Genomic DNA, 15349 nt, shown 5'->3' on the forward strand with positions numbered 1-15349 from the left:
ATTCTGACTCAAACAAGGGTTTACGTAGGAGTCGGAAAACACTGACCCACTCGTAATCTGGTTTTACGTCAAGTTATTAAAAGGTAGTAAGAAAGAGAGAGAGGTTAATGGAAGGATGGAAGAAAGAAAAAGGAAAGAATGGATAGAAAATAAAGAGAAGAGGAAGGAAGGGAGAAAGGATGAAAGGGAAGACAGAAAACACTAACAATGAAAATAGACTGAAGACATGAGGGAATGAAGAATGGGGAATTAAAGAAAAAATTAAAAGGTTGTCAAAAGATAGAAGGAAATATAAGCAGGAAGGAAGAAAGACAAAGGGGTGGCAAGGGAAAAGGGAATGAAAAAGGTGAGAAGAAATGAACTTAGAAAGAAAAGGAGGTAAAAAGAAAAGGAGCAAGGAAGGAGGAAGGAAAGGAAAAATAAAGTAAACTAAAGGGAGAAAAAGGAAAAATAAAGTAGGATGGCTAATAAAGTATGGGGGAACAAAGAAAGAGAAAAGGAAATAAGAAAGAAAGAGTTATTAGTCATAAAATAATAATGCATTTGAGGTAAAGATTGAGGTTCACCTTCTGTAATGTTGTAACTAGACATTAGCGTCAGGGCAGTAGGGCCCAAGGAAAAAGGGAACACTGGCAGGTGAAGTCTAAAGGGGAACCAGAAAGGGAGGCGCAGTCATTGGAATAGGAGGTTTGAGAGGGGATGCGAGAGACAGGCTCTCCCAGCAATGTTCAAATAAAAGAATCAAATATACACCATCATGATGCAGTTATAATCGATGAAAGCATGGTGCCAGTAGCCTACCCTGACCATGCTGTGGTGAGGAATAAAACAATTCTTACCTGCAACAAGCTGGAAGCCTGCTACTTACACACTCGATGCATTGTCTCGAGCCAACCGTCAACTGAGGCAGAGTTCCCGCGAGTTTTCCACTCTTCTCACGGCCATTTTTAGGTCAGGCGGTTTGTCCATTGGGCTTTGCTGCTCTCGCAGTGGCCATCTTGAAGTCAGGTGCCCCTGCAAACTTTAGCCTGTACCTGAATTGAGGGCTCAACAACTAAAATACAAACAAAAGTACATTTGAGCCACATACCCAGCCTTTGGCAACTATCAATAAACTGGTGCACCAACCCCGTTTGACCCTCACAAACTAAAGCCAAACTAAAAAGACAATGAAGATGAGAAAGGACAATTATTAAACAAATTGAGACACAATCCTGCTGCAACTGCTTTGCACACTAGCTGCATGTTAGTGTAATGGACGTTATTAACCATCTCTGTTGCATACGTCACTGGGCATAAAGGGTCATGCCTACTTCTTTACTTCGTCAGCAACTCACAAATTTGGCACTAAACCACCACAGCAGTGGCCTTTTGCTTCGATTAGCATAATGTCACCCTCATTGGACTAAGCACAAAATGCCCTGCCAAGACCGTCTACCCTCGGTATCTCATTCCTACAACCCTCTGGAAACGCTGACTCTCACGCCTGGCAGTGGCATGGGTACCGTGGCAGGGGTACCTGCTAGCAAGAATGGCTTGATGACTTTGAAGACTTCATGAAGGGTTCGCAGGGCAGTGACTCGAATCAACAACTCATTGCCCTGCCCAACTTTATAGGCAAAGACGTTGGACAAATCTGCAACTGAAACTTCTTACCAAGATGTGCGAGACGCACTTAACAGGAGGACTCTCCAGAAAAGGAACATTGACTTTGAATGTTACACTTTTAATCGAGCCTCCCAGGAAAAGGACAAATCCATGGGGGGAATCCATTATGTGTCTTAAACGCCTACCATGTTACTGTGAGCTTGATAACTTTAATACTGAGGATGCCCTCTGCCTGCACATTATAGAAGGATGCAAATCTGAATCACTACATTGACGCCTCCTGAAGAGTAGATACTTGTTGGATGACATTTAAGAATTGAACAGGCAATGATCAGGCAGAAGAGCACACAAAGAAAATGGAGGCAGGAAAGGCAGAACAACGTGAATAGGCACTTCGACTCCAGTTGTGCCAGAAAGAACAACGCCTGTCTGACCGTGAGCAGGGTCCCAGACCTACAGATCTTCGTCACAGCCCTAAACAAAGTGGAAATAGAAGAGAGCAACAACAAAAAAATGTTATCACTGTGGACAAGAATACCCACATGTAGGGTCCTGCCTTGTCATAGGTCAAATATGTAGATGTTATGGAAAGGATAATCACTTTGAAAAAGTGTGTAGAGATACTCCATAGGAGCTATAGGAATCCTCCAAAGAATCCAGACTTCAACATCGCGCAAAGGCAGTATGCTGTTGGACAGAGCACTCCATTAGTTCTTCACAATCAATTCTACAGTTGCACAATACCTACGTATCTCAATGCTCCATGTTCCATGACTCGAGATCCCTCACATCTACATCTCAGGACAGCAATGAATATGTTTGCATGGTTACTGATCAAGATAGGTTAAAGACCTACCTGAGACTACACATATGAATGGGGAAACATCTGGCCTAATTTGCACTAGACAGTGGGGCTTCTTTTGACTACATCGGTGTCATGGAATACAACAAGATGAGCCTGAAGCCCGAGCTACAACAAGCTGCAGTGCAAGGGTACTCCTGGACGTCCAAAGAGCCACTGCTATGCCTAGGACAGTCCATACTACTCTCACACATAAGAGGAGAATGGTAGAAGCTCAAATCCACATAGTTGTTGGACTTGAAGCAGCAGACTGCTTACTTAGCCTGCCCAGGGTGAGCGGCTGAAACTCTTGGAAATACTATAGAGAGCCCACATACCAGGAAATCCAGAAAACCCTTTAAACTACATATCAAGACATCCCAGGTTATCCACAAAAACAAGAGCCTGACTTGTTGAAGACTACATTCACTTTGTCAAGGACCAAGCAGGACCAACTGCAGTTTCACTTGAAGCTATCAACAAAGCCACTGCAGAGGATGCCACCCTTCAAGATGTAGTGCATCATCTCCCAAAGGACATGTGGAGATACCTGGAAGGAGGCAGGCCCGATCAAAAGATAGACACCAAAGAACTGACCTCTTTGCAGCTCAACAAAAAAGAAGCACAGATGTCAGATCTGTCATAAAGCGTATGGTGCCATGTGGCACCAGGCCAAGCAGTGCGCACCACAATCCCCACCTGGAAGAATCCAGCTGGTAATGCTTCTCATGCTCCAAACCAGAAAGCAACGGCGGAGTGGGACCGCAACAAAAAGACCAAGCTGAAAGAACATGTGGCATTCACCAGAAAGCAAAAACATCAACTATCCAGAAAAAGGTTTGGGTCCTGGTCAGGCAAGAACAGAGAAAAAAGACGGATAGCCTCTATCATGGACATCCATTACAAGTGACAAATATAAATGGAACTATGATTATAGCAGTCTCTGATGACAAGAGGATAACCAGAGACATATTTAATTTCAAGAAATGCCAGTTGGGAGTCAATAAACCTGCAGCCATCCTAAAGGGTGATGTCTCTGGAGCTAATCAGGAACAAGCCAGAAGAGATGACCCTGTATTCACTCTTGAAGCTGCAGCATCAACGGAACCAAGCCCACTATGCCCATCACAGCGAACACTTTGAAAAACTGCCCGACTTATTGAAGAATTCTAAAGATCTATATTAATAAGAACAGTCAACATTTCTGTGAGTGGGGGGAGATCTAATGGTGCAACTGGACGTTGGCTTCAGGGCAGTAGGACCCAAGGGAAAAGGGGACACTGGCAGTGGAAGTCTAAAGGGATACCGGAAAGGGAGGAGCAGTTATGGGAACAGGAGGCTAGAGAGGGCATGCGAGTGACAGGCTCTCCTAGCGATGTTCAAATAAAAGAATCAAATGTACACCAGTGGGCCGTGGTTATTCCCTGCACCGTCATGACACAACACCTTCTAGCCCAAATTTTCAGATATTGCTGTCCTAGTCAAATACATTGACGAACACTTTTTCCAACCAGAGGCATTAATGGGTGACAATAAAGAAACCACAGACAACAAAGGTTTGTAAGTGGATATAAAAATAGGGCAGTTATAATAAACAGGACTTGATTTTTCGTTATTGACTGCCTAAAGTGAAATATTGCAGCATGATAACTTGTGATAAACTAAGACTCCCAAGTTCACTGTCACTTGGGTAGGTGCCATACCTTGATGCCCCTAGTATTCCTCCGCAATTAATAATGTCCGTAACAAGCTAACTGAATTGTTAGAGACAATACATATTTTTATCGGATATTTTTAACAGACAGTATACTGTGTGTCTTTCCTTCTATTCTCAGAATCGAGTGGATTTTTTGCAATTGATGGTTGATTCTCAGACAGAAGACATTCCAGCATCCAATGGCATAAATCATGGGTACAAAGGTAATACCCTAAAATGTATCCAATTATTAAGTGGGCTTTAATGTCTAAGATAGTGATGAAGATCAGCAGGTCTGACACGTAGAGTAAGTGAGTTATTTGTTTTTAAATATGTATAACATACATGATAACGCCATACAAAGCATATTTTCGATTATCAAAACCTAAATAAGGACAATAAAGGGTTGAAGAAAAATTACAAAACGTGCAAGTGAACTGTGAAAACAAAACAACCATCCATACAACAGAAAGGCATGCAATTAATGGAAATGTCAAAAGTTGAACATTTGTTGCATTAGTGCAAGTGGACCTTCATCTGAGACTTGACGGCACCGATGGTGGTTTCATCCTTAAATTCTTTAGACCTTGAGTTACACAGCTTTACTCTGGTCACCTTATAGTATATGTATTCTAGATGAGATGTAAAATCTCTTGTTGATGGCATTTTCGAATCCAGGGTGCAATGTGGGCTCTGGTCAAATCAACATTGTAAATTTCAAATACCTAATTGTGAATTCCTGAAAAACGCAATTAGGTCATTGCAATTTATAATGCATGAAACTCTAAGAGTTTCAGATTGCGATTCCTAGGGGGTCGCAAATCGATCCACCGCATTAATATTAATGAGGTAGATCGCAATTTGCGACCCCTAGGAATCGCAAAATTCACAGGGATGGTGGCCTGCTGAGGTCAGCAGACCACCATGTCCGTGATTGTTTTGAAATAAAGCAATCTTTTTTTTTGTAGAGCAGCTGGTTTTCCTTAAAGGAAAACGAGATGCTTTACAAAAAGTAAAATAAGAAGTTATCTTTTCTGTTATCTGTGGGACCACTGCCTGCTCTTAAAAATGCTTTTACAACCATTCACAAAGGGGAAGGAGTCCCTTGGGGACCCTTTGCCGTTTGCGAATGGTTTACATCCTACTTGAAGTAGCTGGTAATATGCAAATGTTTTGTAACTGCATTCACGGTCACAAAACATTCATACATACTGTTAGGTTTCGATAATTGGAAGGGATGCCCTAAAAACGCCCCTTCCAAATATCGAATCGCAAACCCATTTTGCGATTTGGTAAAAGGTTACCGAATCGCAAATTGGGGTTTGCTCCATCTGTAAAGAATTTTATGCGTTCGCAAATGGGCCGATTTTGCGAATCGGCCATTTGCGAAGGCAAAAATGCTTGATGCATGTGCCCCCATGTTTTTGTCTGGACAGCATATGTTGCCTCGATGGACGCATTACATCAATTCACACAGAGAATGTGAGTGGGCTTTGAATCAGTTCCCTACAGCCACTTTCCTTCCTGTGGCTTTCATGCCTTGTATTGCTTGGTCAGGCTATCCATGAAGCCCAGTCATTTTGAGGAAGGTTACATTATCTTATTTGTGTTGCCATTTGGTTTGCAGAGGGGACATCAGGTAGTTCTTTTGTTAGCCTGCAGAACAAGATGGTGCCCATGCAACAGTCACAGAGTGAGTCGCACAGGGCCATATAATGAAGCAGCAGGCAACATGGCATGCAGTAGATCCGGAGCAATGGAGGAAGACCCACACCGGTGCTGCTATAGGTTGAGGGCTGAGTGCCTCCCCGCATCCACATGAAGGAGAGAGAGAGATGGTATAGCAGCCCCAATGTCCGGATCCAATGCAGTGGGAGGTGCCCAGGTGGCATTAAGGAATTGTGGGCCCCCCAGGTGCACCAACCTAGAAGGGTGAAAAAACCTAATAGGGCCCGATTCACAACGGTAAACTGAGAAGAAAGTATAGCTTTATGACTTTCGGTATTCACAAAGGGCATTTACGAGTAGTAAAGTTACAGACTTTGAACATACAAATACAACTATCAAACTTGATTAAAATCTCTGAAGAAATGTTTCTGTTAGTTTACTGTACATTATTTCTATTACATGAAAAATATATAATGGCATTTAACAAAAAGTAATTTATCTTGTGGAAGTTGCTGGTCAATGGTGGGGGGCAAAATTACTTTTCTAACTCCGCATGGTGCTTTCCTCAGGGAAGTTGCTGTTCAATGGTGGAGGACAAAATTACTATTCTAACTCCGCAGGGTGCTTACCTCAGGGAAGGTGCTGGTCAATGGTGGGGGACAAAATTACTATTCTAACTCTGCAGGAAGTTTGCCTCAGGGAAGGTGCTGATCAGTGGTGGGGGCAAAATTACTATTCTAACTCTGCTGGGTGCTTACCTCCGGCAAGGTGCTGGCCAGTGGTGGGGCCCAAAATTACAATTCTATCTCCGCAGGGTAGGTGCCTCCGGGAAGGTGCTTGTCAGTGATGGGGCCCAAAATTACAACTCTAACTCCGCTGGGTGGTTTCCTCAGGGAAGTTGCTGGTCAGTGGTGGGTACCAAAAGTACTATTTGAAATCCCCAGGGTGCGTACCTCAGGGAAGTTGCTGGTCAGTGGTGGAAGCCAAAATTACTACTCTAACTCCGCAGGGTGCTTACCTAAGGGAAGGTGATTGTCAGTGGTGGGGGCCAAAATTACTATTCTAACTTTGCCGGGTGGTTGCCTCAGGAAAGGTGCTGGTCAGTTGTTGCTTTATGAAATGTAGTCAATAAAAAGCTAAACATACTGGCCCTAATTACAATGTCGGGAAGAAAGCCTCCGACCGCTGGTCGCAGGCTTGCCGCCCGACATGGTAGGTTTAAAGTACGACCGCCGCATTAGGATGATGGCAGTCGGAGTTTAAACTGGTGGGGAAATCCGAAACAGCTTAGAAGGACTCAAAGAGCCCGCCAGTCAATCAGAAAGGCACCATAATCCCTTAAGGACGGCATTTACGCCATCGGGATTATGATGTCGGTTTTTGACAGCATGGATTGCCTGTTGGAAAGTGAATTTGGGGGCCCCTAGCAGGGCCCCCTTGTCCCCTGGCCTGTGGGGTACCATCCTTGCACAGTGTGGCAGGCACCAGTGCACGTGGGTCCCTTGCTCACTTTGCAACTGGATTCAAGCTAGCATGGCTGATGAGGGGTGTTACCCTGAAACCAGTCCCAGGATGGTTGTTTCCAGTCCAGGGAAGTCCTGGCTTGACAGTTGGGGCTGGACTATACCCATGAGGCACAAGGTCAAGACTGATTTTCATATAGCTGGGTCTGAACTGGGGTGGCGAAGTGAGCTAAAGAATGATGATCGATTCAGTCCAGATTTGTGACTGGGGGTGAGTGTCTAAAAAGTGTCAGCGCTCCATCCATCATCTCCTTGTGTTTGCTTTGTTTGCCCTAAGTTGGCAAGGTATGCCCAGACGTGGGTCCCTTGCTCACTTTGCCACTGGATTCAAAATAGCCTGACTGATGAGGGGTATTACCCCAAAACTGGTCCCAGGATGCTTGTTTCCGGTCTAGGGAAGTCCTGGCTTTGGAGTTTGGGTTGGACTGTACCAATGAGGCACAGTGTCAGACTGATTTGCATATAGCTGGGTCTGAACAGAGGTGGCGAAGTGAGCTAAAGAATGATGATGGATTCAGCCCAGATCTGTGACTGGGGATGAGTGTCTGAAAAGTTTCAGCGGTCCGTCCATCATCTCCTTGTGTTTGCAGTGTGGATAAATACTACACATCAATTACTGAATCTGAGTATTTTACTGCAAATGAAGACAAATATGGCGCCTTACTAAATTACTTTGAGGACACATGGATTGGCCATCTAAGCAGGTCAGGCCGCAGAAGGAATCCAATGTTTTCTGTGAAATAGTGGAACTGTTACATGACCTGCTTAGAGAGAGGAGCAAAGACTAATAATGCCATAGAGGGATGGCACAACTTCTTCAACAAATCAATCGGAAAATCTCACCCAAACTTTTATAATTTCTTGGAAATTTTGAGGAAGGAGCAAAGTTTCCAAGAAATGAGAATAGCAAAATCATTGACTGGGAGTTTGAACCCACACATTTGTTGATGGTGTTATCCTGCTACATAGACAATATTGCACACATACTACACTTCTAACTGACACTAACATCTATTCTATCTTAATTGCCTGTGATGCAATTCATTAAAAAAAATTAAATTGCCATTTTACAAAACATTTTTCCAAATTAAAGAAATGTCAGGTTTCTTACCTGGAGTTGTCTTCTTTCTTCAACTCTTAGGGGCCGATTCCGATCTCGCTCAGAAGGGCTCCTAATGCGATCCGGCCGGAAAAAGTACGAGCCATACTCGTGTTTTCCGACCGACTTGTACAGCTGTACGAGCAAGCATGTACGATACGAGAAACGCGAAATCACCGACCGAATTGTTTCCGGGTCCGAACCGCTCCGTACGTCTCGTCAGTAAGCAAACAACATACGATTCGGACAGCTCCGGGAAGCGGACTTCGGGGGTCCGCGCCAGACCCCCTTCACCCGTAACCTTACGAGTCGATCACAGGGGGGACCCATGGGTCCCCCTACATATGCATGTACGGTGCAGGTGGCACAGATGCGTCCCCACTACAGGGGGCGCCCTTGTGTGCAATGTACCTTTCGCGTCAATGGGAGCCTATGTATGCCTCGTACAAAAGGCTCCCATTGAATTCAATGGGGCTCCGAGCGACCCGTGTCCGTCAGCGCTTGTTCGCATCATGCTTGGGCGCTCTGAGCCCCGGTGCACGAGTTGGTCGGGAAGCCCTCCGGATCCGAGTCGGACCGAGCCTTCTCCCAGTGAGATCAGAATCAGCTCCTAAGTGATTTGTAAAGTTCCAAAGTTCACCAAGAGTCTTGAGCACTCCAAAAATTCAAAGTTTTAAAGATGCAATTCAAATCTCGAGCAAAACTATCAAGAGAGGGTGCCGATCACGATCCGGTAAAAAATGTCCCCGTACGACTCGTATCGGGTCTTTTTACCGTACGAATCGTACAAGTGCCGTACGAACTGGCAATCACGATTCGCATGGTAAAAAGTCCATACGAACCGCACTGGGAATCATTCCCCACACGTCCTCGGGTCGGAAAATGTGTCCGACACGTCCTCGGACGATTTACCTTACAAACGTAAAAATCCAAGTCCGACCGAGGAATCACGATCCATCCCGTGCGTCCGAGCCTACAACCATATGGAAAAAACACCGTCCGCACCGAACACCTATAGCAACCATGGAGACATGTGCCCGCATACGCGCCCAACACTCCCCCCAGCCCCCGTACGTCCGACACGTACCCCCCGTATATGTATACCCCCACCCGTCTAGGTACACCCCAGTACGTTCCAGTCGTACCCCCACCCCAGTACGTGTCGTACCACCGTCAATGTACACCCCAGTACGTTCCAGTCGTACCCCCACCACAGTACGTGTCATACCCCCGTGTACCTACACCCCAGTACGTTCCAGTCGTACCCCCACCCCAGTACGTGTCGTACCACCGTCTATGTACACCCCAGTACGTTCCAGTCGTACCCCCACCCCAGTACGTGTCATACCCCCGTGTACCTACACCCCAGTACGTTCCAGTCGTACCCCCACCCCAGTACGTGTCGTACCACCGTCATTGTACACCCCCCCCTGTACGTGTCGTACCACCGTCAATGTACACCCCTCCACCCCTGTACGTGTCGTACCACCGTCAATGTACACCCCCCCACCCCTGTACGTGTCGTACCACCGTCTATGTACACCCCAGTACGTCCGAGCCCCACCCCCACCCCAGTACGTGTCATACCCCCGTGTACCTACACCCCAGTACATTCCAGTCGTACCCCCACCCCAGTACGTGTCATACCCCCGTGTACCTACACCCCAGTACGTTCCAGTCGTACCCCCACCCCAGTACGTGTCGTACCACCGTCAATGTACACCCCCCCCCTGTACGTGTCGTACCACCGTCAATGTACACCCCCCCACCCCTGTACGTGTCGTACCACCGTCAATGTACACCCCCCCACCCCTGTACGTGTCGTACCACGTCTATGTACACCCCAGTACGTCCGAGCCCCACCCCCACCCCAGTACGTGTCATACCCCCCGTGTACCTACACCCCAGTACGTTCCAGTCGTACCCCCACCCCAGTACGTGTCATACCCCCGTGTACCTACACCCCAGTACGTTCCAGTCGTGCCCCCACCCCAGTACGTGTCGTACCACCGTCAATGTACACCCCCCCTGTACGTGTCGTACCACCGTCAATGTACACCCCCCCACCCCTGTACGTGTCGTACCACCGTCAATGTACACCCCCCCACCCCTGTACGTGTCGTACCACCGTCTATGTACACCCCAGTACGTTCGAGCCCCACCCCCACCCCAGTACGTGTCATACCCCCGTGTACCTACACCCCAGTACGTTCCAGTCGTACCCCCACCCCAGTACGTGTCATACCCCCGTGTACCTACACCCCAGTACGTTCCAGTCGTACCCCCACCCCAGTACGTGTCGTACCACCGTCAATGTACACCCCCCCTGTACGTGTCGTACCACCGTCAATGTACACCCCCCCACCCCTGTACGTGTCGTACCACCGTCAATGTACACCCCCCCCACCCCTGTACGTGTCGTACCACCGTCTATGTACACCCCAGTACGTTCGAGCCCCACCCCCACCCCAGTACGTGTCATACCCCCCGTGTACCTACACCCCAGTACGTTCCAGTCGTACCCCCACCCCAGTACGTGTCGTACCACCGTGAACCTACACCCCAGTACGTTCCAGTCGTACCCCCACCCCAGTACGTGTCGTACCACCGTCAATGTACACCCCCCCCCTGTACGTGTCGTACCACCGTCAATGTACACCCCCCCACCCCTGTACGTGTCGTACCACCGTCAATGTACACCCCCCCCACCCCTGTACGTGTCGTACCACCGTCTATGTACACCCCAGTACGTTCGAGCCCCACCCCCACCCCAGTACGTGTCATACCCCCCGTGTACCTACACCCCAGTACGTTCCAGTCGTACCCCCACCCCAGTACGTGTCGTACCACCGTGAACCTACACCCCAGTACGTTCCAGTCGTACCCCCACCCCAGTACGTGTCGTACCACCGTCAATGTACACCCCCCCCCTGTACGTGTCGTACCACCGTCAATGTACACCCCCCCACCCCTGTACGTGTCGTACCACCGTCAATGTACACCCCAGTACGTTCCAGTCGTACCCCCACCCCAGTACGTGTCGTACCACCGTCAATGTACACCCCCCCCTGTACGTGTCGTACCACCGTCAATGTACACCCCCCCACCCCTGTACGTGTCGTACCACCGTCAATGTACACCCCCCCACCCCTGTACGTGTCGTACCACCATCTATGTACACCCCAGTACGTTCGAGCCCCACCCCCACCCCAGTACGTGTCATACCCCCCGTGTACCTACACCCCAGTACGTTCCAGTCGTACCCCCACCCCAGTACGTGTCGTACCAACGTCAATGTACACCCCCCCACCCCTGTACGTGTCGTACCACCGTCTATGTACACCCCAGTACGTTCGAGCCCCACCCCCACCCCAGTACGTGTCATACCCCCCGTGTACCTACACCCCAGTACGTTCCAGTCGTACCCCCACCCCAGTACGTGTCGTACCAACGTCAATGTACACCCCCCCACCCCTGTACGTGTCGTACCACCGTCTATGTACACCCCAGTACGTTCGAGCCCCACCCCCACCCCAGTACGTGTCATACCCCCCATGTACCTACACCCCAGTACGTTCCAGTCGTACCCCCACCCCAGTACGTGTCGTACCACCGTCTATGTACACCCCAGTACGTTCGAGCCCCACCCCCACCCCAGTACGTGTCATACCCCCCGTGTACCTACACCCCAGTACGTTCCAGTCGTACCCCCACCCCAGTACGTGTCGTACCACCGTGAACCTACACCCCAGTAGTTCCTGGCGCACCCCCAACACAACCTCCTAAGTACGGAGCGCACCCCATGCCCCAACATCACAACCGCATGTACGAGTCGTACAAAGCCACACACAAGGACATAATCGTACAACCAAATGGCCCATGTACACACCGTACACACGCTCAAAACGCACGTACACAACCAGGACAAAATAAAACAACACAAGAATACACCATTCGAAAGGCACACAGCCACTAAACATGGCCAACAACCACTAAAATAACACAATCACTGACCTGCAACTGCCAAAAACAAACAGAGGCCCAATAAACCACCACTCCTTATAACACACCCACCCAAAATTCAAAAACTGCCACACCCACCCATGGACCAATAAAAAGGGCCCACACACACAAACCATGAGCCTTTGCAACAGACTCACTGCTGCCAGACACCACAGAACCAGACTACAAGCTACACCACACCTTACACTTGCACACCTTCACACGACCACCCTCACAAACACCCTCTCATCACCTTCACACACACACACAACCATCCACACCCCCCCCCCAACATCCACACACCCCCCACACCCACACCATCCCCACCCACACCCCTCACCATGCCCACTACCAAGAATCCAAAGTTCAGTCACCGAGAGTTGGAGGTCCTTGTTGATCAAATCCTCAGAGTCGAGCCACAGATCTTTGGAACATTGGTCAGAAGCACCAGCCAGGCAGCCAAAACAGCCATGTGGCAGACCATCGTCGATGCTGTGAATGCTGTTGCGGACACCAGGAGGACCAAGCAGGATTGCCAGAACAGGTGGTACGATCTGCGGAGGAGGGTCAGAGCCAAGAGGCAGGAGGAACACGACCAGGCCAACGCCACCGGAGGAGGGCCCTCCCGCAGAGCCGTACAGTACCATCCCTGGGAGGAGAGGGTGATGGCCATACTGCCGGTGGAGGCAGTTGAAGGAGTAGAAGGACTCGGAGACCCGGGTGAGTACACAAACAACGCACCTCACATGGGGGGAACTGCAACCACAACCAAAATTACTAACAGGCACGCAACCACCACAAGCCATCGCATGACTCAACCACACTCCATGAGCAGGCACATGCCACTGCTGCCACCATGCCCCATGCACCCAGCTGGACAATGTCAAGTCACAAGCCACAGAAGACAACAACACATGACACGGTAACCCGGATGGCGGGAGGCTGGGCACCAAAAATCACATAGTGCGACTCCAAAGCAGACAACAATGCCCTCTGCCCATATGGCCTAGGTCACAGCCAGACAAACACTGTGTCCCAACACAGGAATGACTTGCCAGCAAATGGCGGACGCCTTGCATCAACACATGGGGGTGAAGGCACTGTTTTGCACATGACAGCAGCTAATGAACAGCCAACATTGTGAAAGAGTGGCAGCACACACCACCACAGCAGCAGCGCACAGACACACAGCAGACAAAATGGGTGCCTGGAGATCAGAAACAAACTCACATCAACAGGCCATGGGCCACTCAAAGATCTGCTAACAGTGTGTGCCCAGGAAGCTGGGCCAAGGTGACAGAGGGTGACACACGGAGGGAGGGAGAGGGGGACACAGAGGGAGGGAGAGGGGGACTGAGAGGGAGGGAGACGGACAGAGGGAGGAGGCTGACACACGGAGGGAGGGAGGAGGCTGACACACAGAGGGAGGGAGAGGGGGACAGAGAGGGAGGGAGAGGGGGACAGAGAGGGAGGGAGACACAGGAAGACGGACAGAGGGAGGAGGCTGACACACAGAGGGAGGGAGAGGGGGACAGAGAGGGAGGGAGAGGGGGACAGAGAGGGAGGGAGAGGGGGACAGAGAAGGAGGGAGACACAGGGATAGCAAATCAGTCCTTTGGTGTGTGGGAATGTCTGCTCGTCAGCAGGTGGACTGCGTGCATGTAGACAAGGGTGGCCAGTGCCAGAACCCCCCCTCTTCATCATGGCAAAACGCAGGGCCATGTCACAACCTGTACACGAGCACAAGGACAGCCACCTGCATCATATAAGTGTGTGGATCCACTCCATGTGCACATGTACAGTGCTACAAGGAAGGCGCAAATGCATGGCTCGCCACACCTGCACACTCCACTGCTGACTGCAGTCACACTTGACGCAGCAAGTAAGACTGTGCCACACATAGTTAAAGGGGCCAAATTGGTGCCCAAGGGACACACCCATGCACAAGTGCACTGTGAGTGGAATGCAAGACAGATCCTAATTCCAAGAGGAAATGTGCCAACTTTGAAACGGATGAAACATGGATGTTGCATGGACCAAAATTAACATTTTCTCTCTCACACACAGGTCAACGTCGTGCTGCACCCCCCAACACTGGGGGGGAACACTCACAGGACCCGGATCTGCAGGAGACCGATCCCACCGGCAGCGACCACTCTCACCACTCTGCGGACGACCCCGACCGACCTGGCCCCTCTGGTGTCCAATCACCTGCAGCACCTGCGTCAGGTACAACCGTGCCAACCACCACCCCCACTCCTGCCACATCCCAGGAGACACCCAGGATCCCTGCCCCAACACCACAATGCAGCCAGGCTCGCCAGGAGGGACACGGTGTCCCGGGCACCCAGGAGGAGGCAGGCGACAACGCCAATGCCACCCCTCAGGGGTCCCGGAGACCCGATGTGCCCACAAGTGCAGGCCAGACGCAAGTGGGCAGGGGTGGTGGGAGTGGAGGACGGCGGAGGCGCGAGCCTGACCAGTTGGCTGGGGATCCGGTATTTTCCCATGTCCGTAACATCCTGGACTCATACCGGCAGGACACCACGGGCATGGCCCAGGTTGTGTCCGTCCTCGAGGGGATCAAGGTCCAGCAGGCCCAGCAACATGCGGAGCTAATAGCCTGTCTACAGGTACACCAACGGAGGATGGAGGACAGACAGGCTGAGCAAGTGACGGCGTTCTAGGGGATTCACGCTACACTCCGTCGGATGGCCGACACCATGGCCGACCCTCCCTGTGCCAGAAGGCGGAGAACATCACCACCCACAGGGAGGGATCAGGAGGAGGAGGAGGAAACATCCGACGGAGCATCCCAGACGTCGTCACGGCCTGCTGCTGAGGTTCCCCGCAGGAAGCCGGGTCGTCCACGGAAAGGACCGTGAGGGTGGCTGCTACATCACCATCTCCCA

The 15349-nt window shown here is 50.0% G+C and overlaps 1 protein-coding gene across 1 annotated transcript in view; it reads left to right on the top strand.

Annotated features, from left to right (window-relative positions):
- LOC146796559 (cytochrome P450 3A21-like) overlaps nucleotides 1–15349 on the top strand; it is a 426463-nt gene that overhangs the window by 291363 nt on the left and 119751 nt on the right. The window contains exon 9 of the mRNA XM_085629195.1: nucleotides 4285–4369. Within this exon, the coding sequence (XP_085485321.1) occupies nucleotides 4285–4369 (85 nt within the window). The remainder of the gene's footprint in view (nucleotides 1–4284; nucleotides 4370–15349) is intronic.

Source organism: Triturus cristatus, chromosome 10 (assembly GCF_964204655.1).
Source record: "Triturus cristatus chromosome 10, aTriCri1.1, whole genome shotgun sequence".
Lineage (NCBI taxonomy): Eukaryota > Metazoa > Chordata > Amphibia > Caudata > Salamandridae > Triturus > Triturus cristatus.